The sequence below is a fragment of the Sporothrix schenckii genome (genome assembly GCF_000961545.1).
Source record: "Sporothrix schenckii 1099-18 chromosome Unknown Cont47, whole genome shotgun sequence".
In the NCBI taxonomy this organism is placed as follows: domain Eukaryota; kingdom Fungi; phylum Ascomycota; class Sordariomycetes; order Ophiostomatales; family Ophiostomataceae; genus Sporothrix; species Sporothrix schenckii.
The window spans coordinates 4,010,389-4,029,520 of record NW_015971148.1 but is presented as its reverse complement, the minus strand read 5'-3'; the positions used below and the strand labels follow the sequence as shown (position 1 = coordinate 4,029,520).

Sequence of the window (19,132 nt, the reverse complement as noted above, 5' to 3'; positions counted from 1 at the left end):
GGGTGTTGTGAGAGATAAGAGAGAGGCGCGAGGGATTGTAAAGGGGTCTGGGGATAATGGTCATCGATTTGGGAGGATCACGAGCAAGCGATTCAAACGTCGGTGGTGGTAGGAGCGAACTCCAATCGTCGCCAAAAGTGGGGCGCGCATAGCGTTTTTATTATTATCGCGTTGCGAGCGGAAGGTGCAATAGAGTTGCACGTGACGAGACTAAACGCGAAGCCATCGTACTAGCGGTTTTGGGCAGTTCAGCAAGTTGGGAAGGCACGACCCAGCCTGGTTGGCCCGTGCGGACAGCATTGCACGCTTAAGCTTCTCAACTCGCATTCTGTCGCCAACAAGACCTCGCTATGTTACAGTTTTCACCACATTACGCCAGACACTGTACAACGAGAACATCCCAAGAGCACCAGAAGGAAGCATTCAGTAGCAGACCCAAGAAGCAGGCGATGTGCCGCCAATTCCCATTCCAAGACGCCTAATTATACAGATACTTACAGTACAGACGAGAGGCAACGTCCACAACAACTCGCCAAATCTCAAGGGAACCGACCACCCACGTTTCATCATACAAACAGGTGCTGCTGCAAGGGACACCGAGGGCACAAAACGAAGGGGAAAAAAGAAGAAAATGGCCACCCAAGACGCAAGACAAATAAAACACAGGAAATAGCAACACTCAGCGAACAAACACTGATGTAGGGATATCAAAACGTCACTTGCGGCCAACGCCACGCACGCCGCCTCGCGCACCACCCCGTCCCCGTGCACCAGTGCGTGCGCCGCCCCGTCTCCCGCGTCCAGCCACGCCGGTCTGGTTCAGAATCTCGCCGGGCAGGCTAAAATCGGTCTCGGCCGGCTCAGGTACCGGTTGTCCCCAGGCCATAACCGTACGGCCCTTCCGGCGCCCGCGACTAAGCGCAGCATCCCGCTGGTATCGCTTCCGAAAGAACGACGTCACTTCGTCCGGAGGCTGCGACGGCGACGGCGGGCGCGCAAGAGGTGACGTGGGGGACGGAGGCGCGTCCTGCTTGGCAGCACGGTTCGGCTTCCGGCGCTTGTTGGCTGAGGCGGCTGCCTTGGATGCCAGCCGGGAGCGGGCCAAGGCCTCTTCGCGAAGCTGTTGCGCAATGACCGCGTCAAAGTCGCTGGAGTCTGGTTGGCTGTCGTCGTCCACTTCGTCTTCCTCGGCGGCTTCATCATCCCCGGCGTCCTCAGCAGCCTCCTCGTCATCGTGCACCTCGTCATCCGGCTGCCCGGCAACGTCACTGTCATCGAGGCTCTTTCGAGTCGCCCGCTTGCCTAGGGCCTTGCCGCCAAGGTCTCGACGCCCCCGAGACGACTTTGACGCAGTGTTGTCGGCTTTTGCCTTGCCTCTGCCATGCGTGTGCGCAGCGGCGGCGTCCGCGGCCGCCTCGCGTGCCTTCACTTCTAGCGCGTGGGCGCGATCCTTCTCGAGCTTCCGACGCTTCTCTTCGACACTCCACAGGCGGAACTTTTCGAGGATGGCACGGCTGCCGCGGATAAAGTGCTCACGAGCAGGCTCAAAGGTCTTCTTCTTGCTTTCCGTGATGCCGCTGACGCCCATGGTGCGCAGCCAATCGGGTCCCTGAAGGCCCTCAAGGAGACGCATGATCTGGTCCTTTTCATGCTGGGCGCGTCCTTTTTCCGTGTTGCGGATGGACCGCTCCAGACGCTCGGCGCGCTTATGGTGGGCTTCAAAGTACGAGTCGGGGAGCGGGTCAACGGTACCCTTGCTCTTATGCTGGTTGCCGAGGAAGGTGAAGTCGAGAACGTGCGAGTCGAACACGTCGTAGAACAACTTGTCACCATAGCCTTTGACACGTACAGATCCCGCGCGGTCGCTGCTCCTAAGCGACGCGGCCAGCGGTGTCGAGATTGTTGATGTGGGGAGGTTTGTCGCAGGGTGGGCCGGAGTGGACTCGACAAAGATGATGGGCGTGTCGATGTTTAGGATGTCTAAGCAAACGACATGTTAGTTGATACATTCGAAGAGAGCAGACAAGCACAAAAAGACAAAAGTGACAAAAAAAAAAGGAACTGAAAGATGGCACATACGCTCTTCCTTTGGCTCGTTCCCAATGACCTCGTCATAGTCGGGGAAGTACGCCGCCAAGTCACTCTTGAATCGTGTGGCCTCTTGCGAGCGCAGCTTGCGGCCACCCTCGCGGGGCCCGCGCGTGGCAGCCACAGCCTCAGCCTCGGCAGTCGAGACTTGCAGAGCTTTTAGCTCTTGTTTGAAGCCATTGACGGCCTTCTCCTTTGGCGGTTTCGTCGCCAGCTGGGAAGCGGGTTTGGGCACCGACCGTCCAGAGTTCAGGCGGTGTGAACGAGCCGCGTCCGAGGGGAGAGGGATGGGCGACGGGGCGGCCGGTGGGACAGCGTGTTTGTGCAGAGAAGAACTGGTTGTGGATGTCGAGGTCGTTGCGTTATCACGCGTCGCACGGTCGAGGACAGGTGCCCTGTGGGTCGCGGGTATGGCGGGATGCTGTCGTGCAGCGATGGGGCGCCGCGTTGGCGTATGAGTGGAGGCCGTGGCGGGTGTCGAGGCGGAGTGCGGAGCGCTGCTGGTCGTGGGTGTGGTGGTGCTGGCGGTGTTGGGAAAAGGTGCGATTGGCACGGCTGCAGCGAGGCTGTTGCTGCCAGCGGTGTTTGTGTTTGTTTTGATCGCCGCGCCTGCCTTATTAGGCGGGGGCGCCGGCGCCAACGCCCCAGGGGGGCTCTGCAGGCCTGGAGATTTCGCAACGTCGACAATCTCGACAGCCAGCCGCGGCCGCTTCCGCAGAGCTGAGTCCAGGGCGTTGTCGCTGTCGTCGGCATCGGTTCCGGCATCGACCCGGCTATCGAACTGGTCGCTTCTCCTGCCACTGCCACCAACGTGGCCATTCGTGGCGAGCTTCGCAGTGCTCTCGTCGTCGTCGGCGGCGATCTTGCGTTTCGGGCGCGCCGCGCTCATCGAGCCCATCGAGTTTGCATGATTCAGAATGTTCTGGATGCTGCGCGTCGGTGCCGCAATGGCAAACGAGAGCTGCTGCTGTTGTAGCTGCGATGCTTGCAATTGAGACTGTGGCTGTTGTCGTCTTTGCTGCTGTTTTTGCTGTTGCTGCCGTGGCGCCCTTTGTTGTGATTGCTGTAGTGGCTGCTGTAGCGCTGGTGGGGGACGCGTTCCAGCGCTTCTGGGGCGGACACCGACGCTGTGCAGGTGCTGGTCCAGCGTAGTCTGCCGCTGGTTTGGCTTGGGCAACAGCACTGGTGTCGCACGGTGCAGCACGTCGGTTCGCCGCGACCGCGTGCCCGGAGCCATTGGCAAAATCGTCAATGTTTCGAGCATGGCGAATCGGGCATCGTGGCCGTCGGAGAGGGGGAGGGAGGGAAAGGAGCGCGTCGAGAGCAAGTGACTGAGGGCGTGCTGTCGATGGATATGGATTTCGCGTTGTGGTGTTTCTGATGGTCAATTTTTTTTGCTCGCTGTTTCTGTGACTCTGTCTGCTTTTTTGCGTTCCTCTCCCGGTGTGTGGTGTCTTTTCCTAGCACAGGGGACAGTCCTACGCTCTTTCCCTCAATCAAACCATGCAATTTCTGATGAACACCCCCACCTCAAATTCCCTTTTTTTCTGGTTTCTAGGTGCCCATCTCGCCATTTGCAGGCGGTCAGCATACGCTAACATTCCGGCCGTGCCCTGTTTCTACCAAGCTGTCCCGCCTATGCAACACTGGGAGCAGTTAAGAAATAGGGGCAAGGAGGGGATGCAAAAGCGTGCATTTTGTCCTAAATCAGCCAGTCACCGCCAAACCACATTGAAGTAAAAACGACGTGTGGAAATGAAGTGCAGCAGTAAACGCCTCACACGAGCATTCCCATGTGTCGAACGTGTAGAATGCAATTGCTCAAGTCTATCGGCGCGTGTATCTGTCCGAAATACTTCATTGTTTAATTGAATATGTACGAAATACTGTATTTCCATGTTGAAAAGATTGCGCACTGTGCTTATCAGCAAAAATAGAGACTTGTTCGCCGTATGAATACTCTAAACTTTGTTTTGCACTGTATATGTGTCCTGTTATGCTTAGTCATTCGAGAGGTAGAGGAAATTGTGCTGCCTGGTCCTCCGCCACAGCCAGCAACGTCCATGCCCCATAACTGGATTAAATATAGCACCAGCAGCGCGCCAAAGCTCACTGTCCAGACGTCCAACCCGACCAGCCGCAGCAGAACACCAGGCACCGGTATTCTTCGGTGTCCGATTCACTGAATGTACGGAAAACCCCGGTGATCTGTGCCAAGACATGCGCATTCTGTGCAGCCACATAAGCACACATGCAAAAGCCACGAGAAAGTGTCCCAGCCTCGCCAGATGTCCCTGCCAGACTCTAAAAGAAGAGACTGACGGTAGCTGGGCAGCATTGCCAAGAAAGTGCATACTGACCATCGGTCGATCCTTTCTGGCAGCAGTAGAGAAAGCCATTGGCTTTTGCGCCGGGACAAAGAGTGACTAGCCGGAGCCGGGCGTCATTGGCCCCAAGATGTATAAATGGCGACGCGTCCGGCAGAGGCAAATAGCCAACTGACACAATCAAGAGGCAAGAGGCAGCCAAGAACTCGAACAGTTAACGTACAGCATACAGCCAGACAGCGTACGACATCCAGCTCCAATCGCCACACCATCTCCAACTCTTGTCCAATCCTGGCCAGTCTCTGATTCCTCAGAACTTGACCAAAATCGCCGAGGCCGCCTCGAGACCCGAAACTTGGCGTTGCCCGACTTCATTAGCGAGCTTGCTGTTGCTTTAACTATTGTTGGTGGTGGCAGCGTCTTGCTGCTTTTTCGCTCATCTATTTTTTTTTCACTTTATTTTCTTGGTATTTTTCACGCTTCACTTGTCTCAATCGCTCCTTCCTTAACCGCGCCTTCCACATCTGCACCTTCCAAAGCACACATGCAACCATGAGCAACCCGGCAGCAGGTGCATCCCCCACCGCTCCTGCCCAGCAAGCCATGTCATTGGACATCCCCCCAACCAGCATGTCCACGATAACGACATCCACGTCCACTTGCACCACCACCACCACCACGTCCTTCACCTCCACCTCCACCTCAGTCTCCGCCTGCCACCGGCCCACTGCATCCCAGACGTCCGTTGACAGCAACGACCGGGCGTCACTCCAGTCCCAAGCAACGCACCAGGAGTACCTCGACAGTCTCGTTGTGCCGTCCAAGGGCGAGCTCGAGCGCATTGCCGAGATCCAAAAGCACCGCGAGACGGAGCACCGTCGGCGGTCACGCGAGCAGCGTCTGAGCCAGCAGCAGAGTCTCGTGGCCTGTGACCGTGCGGCGGCGGCAGCAGCGATTTCGCCTGTCAGCAGCAACCGGCCGACCTCTTCCCACGCCAAGAAGGAGGAGAAAGGAAAGAAGGACAAGGAGAAGAAGGGCAACAACGCCAAACAGGATGGCAAACAGGACCACGTCGGCTTCTTCCGGGGCCTGGATGTCTTCGTGGCGCAGTCTCGGGCGGCCGTTGTGATCCAGCGGCACTACCGTGGCTACCGCGCCCGGCGCGAGATGAAGGGGTTTAACATCAATGCCAACACACGCTGGGTGCATGCCATTCGTGAGGCGCGGTACCGCGAGCTGACACGGCCACGGGCGCGGGCCGAGCTAGGCCTCTCGGCAGAGCAGGCCTCCGCACCCGTACAGCAGCCGTTTGACGGCACAGAGGCGAGCTCGACACGCGCTATGCGCAACTGGAAGAAGGCTACGGGCATCCTCAAGTATGCAAGCGGCGATGTGGACTCGGACGATGAGGCGGGCGATGGCGACGATGACGACGATGACGACGATGATTCCGACTATGACTCTGCGTGCGACTCGGACGCGGAGGGCCGCGAGAATGGGCGGCAGCGGCCCGGGGCGGCTCGTGTTCGGCGCCGCAAAGACGCCCTCATGATGGGCCTTCAGTATTTCCTCGAGATGATCGACCCCAAGCACCGCTACGGCGCCAACCTGCGGGTGTACCACGAGGAGTGGAAGCGGTCCGACACCAACGAGAACTTTTTCTACTGGCTCGATTACGGCGAGGGGCGGCTGGTGGACACAACGGCCTGCCCACGCGCACGCCTCGACCGCGAGCAGGTGCGCTACCTGTCGCGCGAGGAGCGGCAGTACTACCAGGTCAAGATTGACACGGAGGGCCGTCTCTGTTGGGCCAAGAACGGAGCGCGGATCGATACGACAGCCAAGTGGAAGGACAGCATCCACGGCATTGTGCCGGTCGACGACCCTACGCCAGCGTTTAAGCCCGTACTGGGCGATGCGCATGGGCAACACGGGCACGACGAACACGGCGACCTGCACCCTCGCCACCGCCATTTCGACTCCGGCTCGGAGCCCGACTACGACTCGGACTCTGACTCTGACTCGAGCGTCTCAGAAAGCGAACTAGAAGCAGCCCGCGCCGCCAAGTACAACATTCCGGACAACGACGAGGCCGTGGGCGCGCGGCCGTCCAGCAGTGGGAGCGGCAAGAGCGGCGGCAGTGCCGTGGCTAAGAAGAGCCACCACTTCTCGCCAGCGACTGTGGTTGACGCGCTGCTGCGCAAGTCGGTCCAGAAAAACACGTGGATCTTTGTGGCCGACACGAGTTTCCGGCTGTACGTGGGCCTCAAGGACTCGGGCACCTTCCAGCACTCGTCGTTCCTGCGGGGCGCGCGCATCTCGGCGGCCGGCCTCATCAAGATCCGCAATGGCCGGTTGGTGGCGCTTTCTCCCCTGTCTGGGCACTACCGGCCGCCCGTGTCCAACTTCCGGTCGTTTATGTCCGCGCTGCGCGAGGAGGGCGCGGACATGCGACACGTGGCCGTGTCCAAGGCCTATGTCGTCCTGGTCGGCCTGGAGGCATACATGCGGACGCGCCAGCGGGGCAAGAAGCTGCTGCGGAAGTTGCACCCACACGCACACAATCACGACCATGGCCATGACCATGACGGGGGTCGTGAGCATGACCAAGAGAAGAAGCCCGAGCAAGCAGAGGATGAAAAGACAGCAACATCGACCACAGGCCGCCTTTTGCAAAAGCTGCACATAAGGTCCGCTCCTCACGACGACAACGGCCATGGTGGCACCTAAGGCGAACGACACGACGATCTGCGGTGTTTCGTACATAGCGATTGCATTTACGTCGATTTTACAAGAGTTGATTTATTTATTGTTTTCATATTACTTGTTTTCATAAAGCTTTAGACGCATAGACGCATTATACCCGGTTGGGACATCTGGTTTTTGTTCGGAGTATGGCTATTTTTTTTTTCAAAACTTATATTGAAGTCATGTTACATACGTCTCTACTTGCCAAAGAGCTACCTTTCTCCAATATCGGTTCTCTGCGTGATGTCGGTCGCATCTTTCCATCTTTCCTTGCCAACGCCATCGGCGGAGCTCCTCTGCGCCTCTTTCGCCCCTTTTCGCTCTTTTTCGCTTTTTTCGCTTTTTTCGCTTTTATTTCGTCTTCTTCTCAGTAGCTCGCCACTCTTAGCTTCGCCGAGAACAGACGCGCGCGAGCTATGTGTACGATTCGTCCGACAATCAACACCGTATGAGGCCAGAAGCAGTCTGGTGCTCCGTCCACAGTGGCAGGTGCCTGAGCTTTCGTGATGGAGTCGTCCAAGAGTGCGCCCCGGAAAGGGAAAGTCAACAAATCTGTAACAAGGCAATCTTGCCCACAGAAGAGACCACGCCAGGTTGGGAGGGCATGCAGCCGTACCAAAAAGGCAAAAAAGCCACCAGCTGGCCGTGTACCAAATTGCATGGCCTGTTCTGAGGCCATGCCCCAGTGGGTCTTGCTGTCGTTCGTTCACAGTTCTTTGGCAAAGCAAGCTCCCGGAAGCAAAGAATGTCCCCTGCCAAGAACAGCTTTCTCCAAACAAAATATCAAAAAACCTTCCAAAAATAGCGGCAAGATTACTTCTTATCCCTGTCGTGTCGCCCATTACACCTAAAAGCCCATCAGTAGGCGCTAGGCTCCATTCTTACCGGCGCGTACCGACGACCGACCAGAACCACACTTTAGGGAGGAGCGTGTAAGTCGTCGATCTAGAAGCCTGCTGGTCCCAGTACGTCATACTCTGCATTTGCTCCGTAGACGCGCGACAGAAGAACGTCAGCGCGCGCGTCAGGAACGATTGGCTCACAGGCGCCCGTCGACAGACGATAGGCCGATAGACGACGGGCGCAAAACGCCCAGCCCACAAACGACAGGACGAGAAGAAGACTATCGGAGACAACGTCGACTTTGCACAAAAACAAGGTGGCCCACGTCGCGGTGAAATGGAGGAGGGATCCTCCCAAGCTCCCAAGATGAAATTGAAGGGGCGATGAGGAGAGAACAGCGCCCCATATTTCCACTAACACGAGAGGGCACAGGTCGCTTTTGCTGGCGTTTGCTCCATCTGTAGTAACTTTTGCTGTCGCTCGAGCCTTTCTACGTCGTAAATTTGCTTGTTTCGTTTCACGTCGTTCGCCTCCTTCGATAGTGTCGGCCTCTTACACAGTATTTCAGCTGCATCCTCCAAATGTTTATTTTTGGGTTTCTAGAACGTGCCCAGGCGAAAGCCGTTTTGGGAGCTGCTTAGTTCCTTTTGGTTTCTGGTCGACGTCGTCGTTTAACAGAGTACGGAATATATATTGCGATATCCCCGTCGTGAAAGTAAAGAGAAGAGAGAAGAGCATCAGCACACGCAGACCACTCTAGATCTACATTCGTTCTTTCCTTGTTGTCCCAATCGAGACCTACACTCGTTCTTTTTTTTAGAAATTTTCCATTGCTCTTTATTTTCAGTCTCACTCGTTCGCTTGCAAGCTTTGCAAGATTCATTCTCTCGCACCATCGGCATCACAATCATTCTTCGAAAGAAAGAAACCGCATCTGTCGCTATAGATAACATACGTTCGCCAGTCTTTCGAGTTTGTCCATTTCGTTCTCATTTTGTTTAATATATTATATCCCACTCTCTCCACTTCATACCGCTGTCACCCTCACCATGAAGTACTCGCTCGCTCTGTCGACTCTCCTGTTGGCTGGTCCCGTCTTCGCCAGCCCCTGCCGCCCCAAGTCCGTGTCGTCGTCGTCTTCTGCGGCTGTTGTCGCTGTCTCGTCGTCGTCATCTGCTGCACCTTCGTCACGTGTGTCTTCGTCGCCCGTGCCTTCGTCGGCTGCTCCTTCCTCCTCTGTCATTTTGAGCACGCCTGCATCGTCGTCGTCGGACCTTCCCTCCGTGGTCCTTCCTTCGTCGTCTTCGTCGGCGCCATCCGTCGTCATCCCCTCCTCATCGGCCGCTCCTTCCTCCGAGCCCACTCCTTCCTCGTCGTCTGCCATCGTGTCCCACTCGGCCTCTGCGTCGTCCTCCTCCTCGGCCGCCCTCCCCTCGTCCAGCGGTGGCCTCACCACCAACCCCGGCCAGCCGTCCTGCAGCACCGACAACCTGTTTGTCGACAGCGACTTCTCCCTCGGCATCTCGTACTGGCCCTCCAACGTGCTCACCGGCGCCCCCACCTGCTCGCTCGGCGCCAACTGCGGCTCGAGCCCGACGGGCGCGGCCTACGCCCAGTGCCTCGAGCTCGACCTCGTGACCCTGGGCCAGGCCGAGGGCATTGCCTTCCACCAACAGGTGGCTGTCGTTAAGGGCACCGCCTACAAGGGCTACTTCCACTACCGCCTGTCGTCGCTGGGCGTCTACGGCAAGAGCATGGTGACGCTGACTTGCACGGTGAACGGCGAGGTCAAGTACAACCGCGTGTTGTGCGACACGGAGGTGTCCCAGGCCTACCGAACCGTCAACTTTACCTACACGGCCGACTGCACGGAGGCGACGTTCCAGTGCCAGGCGACGACGTCGGGTGTGACCGCGCAGCTGCAGTTTGCCGATTTCTACCTCGGCGAGCAGTGCTAGTCGCTCGTGGCGCTCGTCTTTGCTGCTCGTTTCGGACCCGACTAGGCTTGTCGTCTGTCCTTTTCTCCTTCTTCCTGACCCTCACTTCCTTCACCTCTTTTCTTTCTTTTGTCTGGTCTTTGGGACCGAATCATATTAACAATTGCATATCTGGGATATTTGGCATTTTGGGATGGCTTGGAGGATAATTTTAAGGCTTATTTTCTTAGTATTTACACGACGACCTGTATTGTCACACGCTTTTCCCATCATCTTTCATGTAGTAGAAAAACAAACGCTGGAAGCGCATTTCTAATAATTTATATTCACGGCGACAAGGCAAGAATGGGCCATCATCTGCTCATAATGCAGTTTATTGTGAAACTTATGCTGGGATGGGTTACTAATAATATTGCACTTTCGCTGTTTTCGTCCAGCCTGCAGTCAGAAACCACCCCTGTATCAACTTGATCGCAAAAGCAGTCGCGAGCAGCGGAGCGGACTTGACGAAGACCCTTTTGTAGCGCAGGCAAAGGAGACAGCACAGGCAGTAACGGCAGCGCAGACAGTGCACACCTCTGCAGACATGCTTAACGCCTGTGCCAGGCTTTGCAGCGCCTGTGCTTGGCCCCAAGGACGGGTCTTGATTTACAGGGGAGTCGGTGGGCTTTTTCGCGTTGTATAACTGACAAACGAAGTTATATAAATCTCACATCGTGACCGCTGCACTTGCCTGTCATACGTCATGGGTAACACTCCATCGCGACTGCCGGACCAGACTAAGCCGTCTGTTCCCCATCCGCCGCATGTGCGGGATTCCAACGCGCTAGCGCGTGCCTTCCCCAACAAATCGGTCCAAATCCCTGGAGTAAAAGGGAAGGTAACAGAAACTAAGTAGCCTGGTGCAATCAATACAGGGCTTGTCGCGCGCCAAAAGAGCGGCCGGTTCCTGCCTGTCCTAGCAACAGCCAACAGTCTTTCCCAACTTGGCCATCACCCCATTCGCTCTTGCTCGCCTCCAACAAGCACCGGCCGAATGGCGGAAGTCACCACTGGTTAACCCCCTCCCGGCCTTTTGCTCTTGCTTCTCCACCCATCTCCCCAGTCGATCATATTCACAGCGTTCTTTTTCTCGCTCTGTTTTCGCCTCGAACTCTTTACTCTGCACACATTCAACACTGCCCATCGCGATCGACAGCGCCGACGGTCCATGGCTTGAGCGCAAATGGCTTCGTCGACACCGTCGGCCAACACAGCGCAACGGGCGCCAGGGCAGCCGCTTGATGACGGAGCGATACAAAACTCACAAGACTCGACGGCAGAGCCAAAAAAAGGGACAGCAGGTAACAGCGCACTCCCCAATGGCCACAGAACGGTGCCGCGCATAATAGACGGCCCCCAACCAGATGCTGACGAAGACGACGACCCGCCGGCGCCCTTTCCTCCATATCGCGAGCCCGACGAGACGGGAGGCCACGAGGACGTGGAGAGTCATGACCACGACCCACTGCATATCTCTGCACAGGGCGATTCGACGCCGTTATCGACGGCAGACGAAGGCGCCACACATTCAGAAAGTACAGCAGAGCCGATCGCTGCGATAGCCGCCGAGCCAACACACGAAACCATAGCGGTCCCTCTCTCTCCTCCTTTACAAACCTCCGAGCAGACATCTGAGCAGGCTTCCGAACCGGTACAGGAGGCGGAACCGGAGCCATTTGTCCAGCCAACACCACTCTCTCCTCTAGCGTCACCTCCCGCACCGCCACCACCGTACTGGACACACAGCCGTGATGGATCCCAAGGCAACAACACGAGCTTGGACGTCGGACGGCCTGCAACAGCGGCCGCTTCCACTGGCCGTACGAACGCGGAAATCTCCTTCTTCAGCGCTCCCTTCTTTCGGCGACTCGATACGTCCTCCCGCAGCCAGGGCACGGCGTCGTCAATATCCTCGGCGACACAGCGACCGTCCACGAGCAGTACAAACCCATCCTCCCTGTACATTGGCAGCAGAGGCGCTGCTGCCACTGGCAACGGCCGGACCTCCTACCAAGGCCACCACCGGCGCGACACGTCCTCGTCGACACTCGACGGCAATGTCAACCTCATTACGCTCCAGGACAACGAAGCTGCCGAAGACGACGGCTATGGGAGCAGCGGCGGGTGGCAATATAACGGAGCCACTCCTGCTGCCGGGGCTCCAGCGTCTTCTTCGTCCGCTCTGCTCTCTCCCGCGGCCTCTGCGCTTCGGCACCCCGGGCCGCCGCCTGGCAATAGCGGCAGCGGCAACACCAGCCCACTCGCTGCTCCGCGCACCACCAACTATCCCCCCAAGAACGTAAACTACAACCGCTGCTGGGCACGCCGCGTCGACGTGACGGATCATGTGGTCATTGGTGCCGGCAACAGCAGTACCATGGTGGCCCACCCGCGTCTCGGCGCTTTTGTCGTTTGGACGATTCGGGTGCAGACGTTGGAGGGCAGCAGCGGCAACCCATATTTCGCCAACAATGGCAATGCGCCAACGCCACGGTCGCCGAACAATGCGTCGTCGCCTTCGCCGTCGTCCTCCGCCGGCCACTCCTTTTGCATCTACAAGCGCTACTCCGAGTTTGACACGCTGCGCCGCCGTCTCCTCGCAAGTTTCCCGCAGGCCCGCGGCGGTGGTGCCTTGCCGCCACTGCCGCCCAAGAGTGTTTTGGGCAAGTTCCGACCAGACTTTTTGGAGAAGCGGCGGCTGGGGCTGCAGTATTTCCTCAACTGCATCTTGCTGAACCCCGAGTTTGCGGGCTCACCAGTGCTGAAAGAGTTTCTCTTTTCATGAGGTCACTTTCAAACGGACATTCTTTTTTTTCTTTTTTCTTCTTTTTTTTCTCCATTTCCTTCATGTGTATGTATGGAGCGCTGTTTTATTCCCTTTTGTGATACTACTTTTTAATTTTAATGAGCCCGAGCAATGATCAATTCAAGTATATATAATACATCACAAAGCCAACGGCACTCGTCGTTTCCTGCGTCCTTCCCACTGCGCATACAATTAATTTTGGTTTATACTCTCGCTAAGACGTGATATCTACATTATGCTGACTATGTAAACCACCAAGCATGGGAGAAGATTGTGACGGCTGAAAATGTGATAAAAAAAGAGGGTGCAGTCTTGTACGTTGAGTACAACAGATGATGTTCCCTCTTTTTACGCTGCAAAAGAAACTTTCTATTTCAACAACCCTGAGCAAGCCAGGTGCTGGTGTCTGGTGCTGTGTCTTGCGTTGTGGCTCGTTCTGACGTGCCGATGACGTAGAAGAATGTACACTATGATATAAAAAAACAGCTAATTAATGTAACCAGGACAGTAGAGCAAATACAAAAAAGACGAAATAAAATAAAAACAAGGAGAGAAAAGTGCGGTGGAAGAAGCGAAGCCCATTGATTTTTTTTAGTAGAAAAAGAGAAATGCCGGTTGAACGCCAAAGAAGGTCACATTGAAAGTGAACAAAGGAAAAGAAGCAAAAGAAGGTGGAATAGAAAAGAAAAAGAAAAGAGATGAAGATGCTGAACCACGCTGCCCATTAAGACCAAAACGAAAAGAAGAGACCGCCGACCATGCAATTGACACCTCTCTGGGTCTACCAGAGGGCCTGAGGAGAACCAAAAAAAGGATATTAAAATAAAGATGAAAGAAGAACACGGAAACAGGAATGAGCGTGAGGAAAGCCTGTCGTCAGTCAGGGAGAGAAATTGGCCGACTAATGGACCTTTTGCAGCTTTTTGCCGTTGCCGGCTGCACCGTTGACATAGGGCGACGTGGGTGTCTGTGTCGCCGCCGCCGCCGCTGCCTCCGCCGCGAGGCGCTGCCTGTTCTCCAGCTGCTTCTCGATGGGGATTGTCAGGGCGTTGATGCCCAAAAAGTTGCAGATGCTGTTGATCACCAGATACGCCCAGCGGAAGTAGACGGCGGCTGCGAAGAAGAAGTAGGCCCAGAGGTATGCCAGCTCCGTTGACGCACTGATGGCGCCCCAGTCGTCGCCGAAGCCGAGCACGCTGCCAAGCACGGGGATGTTGGCCAGAAGGGCGCCGCCGACGAGCGGCGTCAGCATGACGGTCCAGTAGGGGAAGGGCTGGCGCGTCAGATGGGCCAGAATCATCTTGGTCGTCATACGGCCAAAGACAAAGGCCATCGTGAGGCAGAAGAGCACCAGGTGGTTGTCGCTGCGCAGGTGGGAGTGGGGGGAGTAGATCCAGGCGCCAATGGACAGCGTGTAGACAATCATCGGGGTCCATTCCATAAAGACAGGGGCGACAGGCAGACCGCGGGCGCGGCGCGCCTGCACGACGTGCAGGATGCAAAAGGGGATGTGGCCCGTTAGCAGCGAAATGGTAATGGTGGCGACCCAGCCGTCACGGAACGAGTAGTCGCCGAGGTACTTCACAATGTGGCCGCCGAGCAGGTGGGTGGCACGCTCCTCGCCACCCAAGAGGCTGACCAGGCTGTCGGTCCAGATGCCCGGGCCGTAGATGCCTGACAGAATCATGATGCCCGCGGCGATGAGCAGGCCCTCGGTGGGGCCGTTGATGTAGCCCAGGTAGAGTGTGTGGGAGTGGTAGGTCTCCCAGGTCGAGAAGAACATGGGCAGGCAGGGGCAGAGAGCGGTGAAGACGCCGGACTTGGACGTGCCGAGGCCCATGGCGGCGGTCTCGAGCAGGCTGGCGAGGGTGCAGTTGAGAGAGTCGATGCCGTGGTCGAAGAGCTCGCCGAGACCGCTGGACGTGCCGGTGCGGCGGGCCTGCTTGCCATCGAGGTTGTCCATGGTCTGGTACATGAACAAGCCAATGCCGAAGCTGAAATAGAGCCATGAGGGGCCGGGGCCGACGAGGTCTGGCATGAAGATGACGAGCAAGGCGACGTTGGCGAGTATGAAGAAGAAGCCGATCAAGGTGACCATGTTGGGGGCCAGCCACATAGGGAGGAACTTGACAGAGGCATTCCACTGTGCGGCAGAGGCGTTAGTATATGAAGCAGAGCAGTCGAGTCGAATCTACAGTTCCTAATGCTGAGGCGTTCGTCTCGTCACATGCTCATTTGGGGTTGAAGCTGACATTGATTCTTTTCAGGTCCCCCCTCCTCAGCTCCTCAGCTCCCCAAATTTCGGCGCGTGATGACGTACATAAGGATTCAGGACGTAGTGTGACAATGGCGACTTGTCGACACTCGAGTATTTGTAGGATTTCAGGTGGATGAGCGCATCGTCGGAGATGCTGTCGACAACAGAGCGTTTTCCTAAACGAGTGGTGGCGGGAAAAGGAAGAAATTGCGCTGCAATTAGCTGTCAATGTTCTGCGGTGTGCACGTGAAACCCAGGGACAGGGGAACGCCCTCTTAAAAATTCATATAAAAACCATAATCGTTTGGGGTAAAAATCAGGACATACTCGTATTGGGGGCCATGTTGGGCAAAGAATGTGAGGCTGAGGTCGCAGGTGGGAAGGATGGCGATTTCGAGATGCAAGACGGAGAGAGAGAAGAGGAAAGAGGAGGAGAACGGAAGAGAGGAAAAGAGGAGAAAACAGACGACAGAAGAAGGAAAGAAGCAAGAGGCACGAGGGCAAGAGCAGACGAGGAGACAAGAAGCCGAAAAAGTGGAAATTTAAGACGAAGGAAAGAGGAGGGTTGTCGCGGCTGGCGAGGCAGGAACGAGCGGCGGAGGACGGGACGCTGGAGGAGACCGGGCTAGGTGCTGTAGCGCGATGCGTGCAGCGTGTCTGGTCCACCTCTGCCGTGTCGGAGAGGGGATGCAGTTCCTGTTTTACTTGCAGCAGTGCTGCAGTCTGCTTCTCTTGCCGTACACGGAGAGCGAATTAAAGTGCAGCGGCCGTTGGGGTTGATGTGGGGCGCCGGGTCTTGGTTGAGGCGCCGGCGAGATGTGGAAGGGGTCAAAAGGTAAAGGCGAAGTGCAGGCGCGATCGATGCTATGAGGAAGGAGAGGTCGGAAGCAGAGGTCGGGAGCAGGTGCAGTCCAGTTCGGGATGCTGTTGGTCTTGGACGTCAACAGACAAAGAAGGAAAGTACGACGTGGCGGAGAACGGACTGCAAAGGGGTTTAAAGGCAAGGACAGCAACAGCGCGAAGAAAGAGCCCCCTTTTCTCTCATATTTTTTTTTCTATTCTTTCACAGGCTCTTGCCTTTCTAGAAAACTTTCATTTTAGCCTTGCGTAACAAGGTGCCTGCCCCGCTTTTGGCCACGCAGAAAGCTCCCTAAACCCGGTGTGCGCCAAGAACCAGAGTGCTTTTGAGGACTCGTGTTCGTTGGCCACTGTCTCCTTTTTCGATTGCCATCCAAATTTCCTGGTAAAAGAGTCCCCCGTCCAAATAGATTGTGGGCAGCAACCTTAATTTTACAGTGCACCATCCTGCGCAAAGCTGCACTGTCGGGCTGGCAAATTACCGTCGTTCCGACTAGAGTTAGAAACAAGGAAGCTGCGAACCGTTCGCGGTTGCAGTGGTGCGAATCATCAGGCACAGGGGGAAGGTGGCCCCAAAGATATTTTTGGGAGCGTAAAAGTTGCCTGGTCTGACACGTGAAAGCCATGTCGACGTCCAGTTGGGCAGCAGAGCTCAAACCGGACCACGTCCAGTCTTGTCCCAACAGCCAATCCTATGACGTTGTCCGATCCGTGTCGACGGAACAGGTCGTTTCGTTTCGTCTACTTTCTTTCCTTTTTCTGTCTTGTTTCAGCCCTCTTCCAGCCCTTTTGTTGTCGATATTGGACTGTAGTTGGCAATGTCTTTCATTCTGACCGATCTTTGATTTTCTTACTCAGTATGCATCATTTTTCCACGTCCGTGTCTGGCAGATACCATCGATCTGTAACACCGGCCAGCTTGGAAGTCCACCGCACCTTGCTTTCCAACAGCCTCACCGTCGACAATGTCGCTGTTGGCCGCGTCACCGCCAAGGATTACGAGGGGTGGCACTCCGGACAACTGCAATTGGCTGGCACACTCTCGTGGGACCAGAAGACGGAGCAATGCCCGTTGGCATACAAATAGGAGCTCTGAGCCGAGATAGTGAAACACGCAGATGGTTGCCGGACTGCATACCGTCAGCATTTTGTTGACGTTGTAAGGACGCACTGCCATTGGCATGTTGGGAGGGAGAAAAGCGAGGTAAGTCGTATATCGACGTTTGGTCCCAACCCGGCTCGTGTCCCTCCGGCCTGTTGCACGTCCTCTTTGTTTAATGGAGGAAAGCATCTCTTTGAGTTCACATATGGTTTGTTGAGAAAAGAAAGTGCGTCGTGATAGACTATATGACTGTGAGTGGCAATGAAGGATCGGAAGACGTGGGACGAAACAAAACAGAGCGATTCGAGCAAACGCTGAATTAATACAGAGAGCAACCGATATGAGGCCCCAAGCCAAAGACAACAAAAAAAAAGGAATGAAGGGAGCCTTTGAATTAGATTAAAGAGCTGATCTGATGCTCTGTCTTGCTTAGGCAAGAGAAAATACTTTATAAGGGAGTCGCATCGCCACGCAAGGAACGGATGAACGGACAAGAACACAAGCACCTCCTCCCACCATTCAATCTCTTCGTTCCCCGTCCTTACAGAGCCAGAGCAAACCCGGCAGCAAGACCGCCCAGTGTGAGACCCGCGCCCATGAGTGCTCGTGTGACCTCAATGGAACGGCCGGCCGAGTTGGTCTTGGTGGTGCTAGGCGAGCCGGAGCTGCTGCCGCTGCCGCTGCCGAGGCCGGTGTAGATGGTGTCGGATGCGGAGGCCGTGTTGGAGGCGGTGGCAGAGGCGGAGGCACTGGCGTTGGCGCGCGTGGGGTCGAGGGCGCCGCACGGGTGATTCTGACGGCAGTCGCTGGAGCAGGAGTTGTCACCAGCGCAGGCCGTGACGCACTGGTTGCCCCACTCCTCGCAGACGAAGTAGGGGAGGGTGAGGGAGTACTCGGAGATGTTGGGCTGGAGGCCGTCGCCGCAGACACAGCCGTAGGTGAGGGTTTTCTATTTTGTTAGTGTGAAAAGAGCGAAGCGACGACAAAAGCGACGAAAGCAAGGAAATAACTTACAGGATCGCAGGTGTTGGTCTTGGTGCTGTAGGGCTTGTTCTGGGCGCAGATGATGGGACATGTGCTGATCTCAGAGGAGCACCAGTACTGACGCAAGGACAGAGGGACCGAGTCGGGCTGGATGTAGTAGTCGGCGCGGACGGTGGAGACGAGGGCGGTGGCAACAGCCAGGACAGCGAGCTTGAGAGAAGGCATTGTAGTCTTTTGAAAAGTCAGCGTTGGTCGAGCGCAGGGATAAAACGAAAGACGAAGAGGGAAGAACACTGCAAACGAGTAGCAACAACGAAAACAAAAAGTATGCAACGATCGTGGCAGGAAAAGAATGCTGGAGAAGATGGGAAAGAAGATAACAAGAGAATGAGCTCGGGCTTGAGAAAGAAAACGCTTATTCACTTTCCGATGACGAGGCCCCCGGGCAAAATATCTTTCGTCATCTGCCAATCTCTTTGCATAGTAATACGTCGTATCTTCTCCTGCTGTGCAAATGCAACGCATGTGCGCTTGGCCGTTCCTCAGTCATCTTGCCTGGCCAACATGCATCCTGCAGTTCCAGCCCTTTGTGTGACCGATTGTTGTTTGTTGATTTGTTGTGGTCAGGACTACATGAGCTTTCCACGTTTCCCTTCCCGCACACAATGCACCGTCGTGTGCCGGACAATTCGGCCTCTGGAACTGGTCTAGGGCGCGGAATGCCAGATACCAGCCAAAAAAGGAAGTATAACAGAGAGGCGAATAGGTGAGAATGCTCAGACTAGACAGACAAACTGGCCGACAATCTTGGTGGTGCTCCGGACAGTGAGACGACACATTCCTGAGAGAGTGGACAACCGGGGGGGAGGCGAGGGGCCCACTGACAAACACAACAGTCGAGTGCGACATAATATAGAAAATCAAAAAAGGCACACACAAATTGAGTCCATATGCGCCTATCGTCAACTTACAGTGAGGTTGTTGGTTGTGGCTGTGGTGATGTTTTTTGTTTGTTGATTTCGGGTCCGGAGATGGATGTCGTGAGAAAAGACGAGGAAAACGTGGGCGGCAAAACTGACGGCGCGTGTTTTATTAAGAGATGGGTTAGAGTAAGCGGCTTCGTTTGCGGTGTTTTGATTT

The 19,132-nt window shown here is 55.8% G+C and overlaps 6 protein-coding genes across 6 annotated transcripts; 3 read left to right on the top strand and 3 right to left on the bottom strand.

Annotated features, from left to right (window-relative positions):
* Nucleotides 1–715: 715 nt before the first annotated feature.
* On the bottom strand, nt 716–3,352 carry SPSK_03989 (uncharacterized protein; the record flags this gene model as incomplete). Its single annotated transcript, XM_016730804.1, has 2 exons — nt 716–1,980; nt 2,080–3,352. The coding sequence occupies 2 exons, from the start codon at nt 3,350–3,352 to the stop codon at nt 716–718; spliced, it is 2,538 nt and encodes an 845-aa protein (XP_016585816.1).
* A 1,615-nt stretch (nt 3,353–4,967) lies between these two features.
* On the top strand, nt 4,968–7,145 carry SPSK_04050 (IQ calmodulin-binding protein motif protein; the record flags this gene model as incomplete). The annotated part of the gene is made up of 1 exon (XM_016730863.1): nt 4,968–7,145. The coding sequence occupies one exon, from the start codon at nt 4,968–4,970 to the stop codon at nt 7,143–7,145; it is 2,178 nt and encodes a 725-aa protein (XP_016585815.1).
* Nucleotides 7,146–9,055: 1,910 nt separating this feature from the next.
* On the top strand, nt 9,056–9,964 carry SPSK_04484 (uncharacterized protein; the record flags this gene model as incomplete). The annotated part of the gene is made up of 1 exon (XM_016731289.1): nt 9,056–9,964. One exon carries the CDS (start codon nt 9,056–9,058, stop codon nt 9,962–9,964), a length of 909 nt encoding a protein of 302 aa, XP_016585814.1.
* Nucleotides 9,965–11,168: 1,204 nt separating this feature from the next.
* SPSK_04219 (uncharacterized protein) lies at nt 11,169–12,770 on the top strand (the record flags this gene model as incomplete). Its single annotated transcript, XM_016731030.1, has 1 exon — nt 11,169–12,770. One exon carries the CDS (start codon nt 11,169–11,171, stop codon nt 12,768–12,770), a length of 1,602 nt encoding a protein of 533 aa, XP_016585813.1.
* A 922-nt stretch (nt 12,771–13,692) lies between these two features.
* On the bottom strand, nt 13,693–15,391 carry SPSK_04180 (ethanolaminephosphotransferase; the record flags this gene model as incomplete). The annotated part of the gene is made up of 3 exons (XM_016730991.1): nt 13,693–14,934; nt 15,112–15,260; nt 15,376–15,391. 3 exons carry the CDS (start codon nt 15,389–15,391, stop codon nt 13,693–13,695), a joined length of 1,407 nt encoding a protein of 468 aa, XP_016585812.1.
* A 2,158-nt stretch (nt 15,392–17,549) lies between these two features.
* Nucleotides 17,550–18,217, bottom strand: SPSK_04558 (uncharacterized protein; the record flags this gene model as incomplete). Its single annotated transcript, XM_016731361.1, has 2 exons — nt 17,550–17,957; nt 18,023–18,217. 2 exons carry the CDS (start codon nt 18,215–18,217, stop codon nt 17,550–17,552), a joined length of 603 nt encoding a protein of 200 aa, XP_016585811.1.
* Nucleotides 18,218–19,132: the final 915 nt, after the last annotated feature.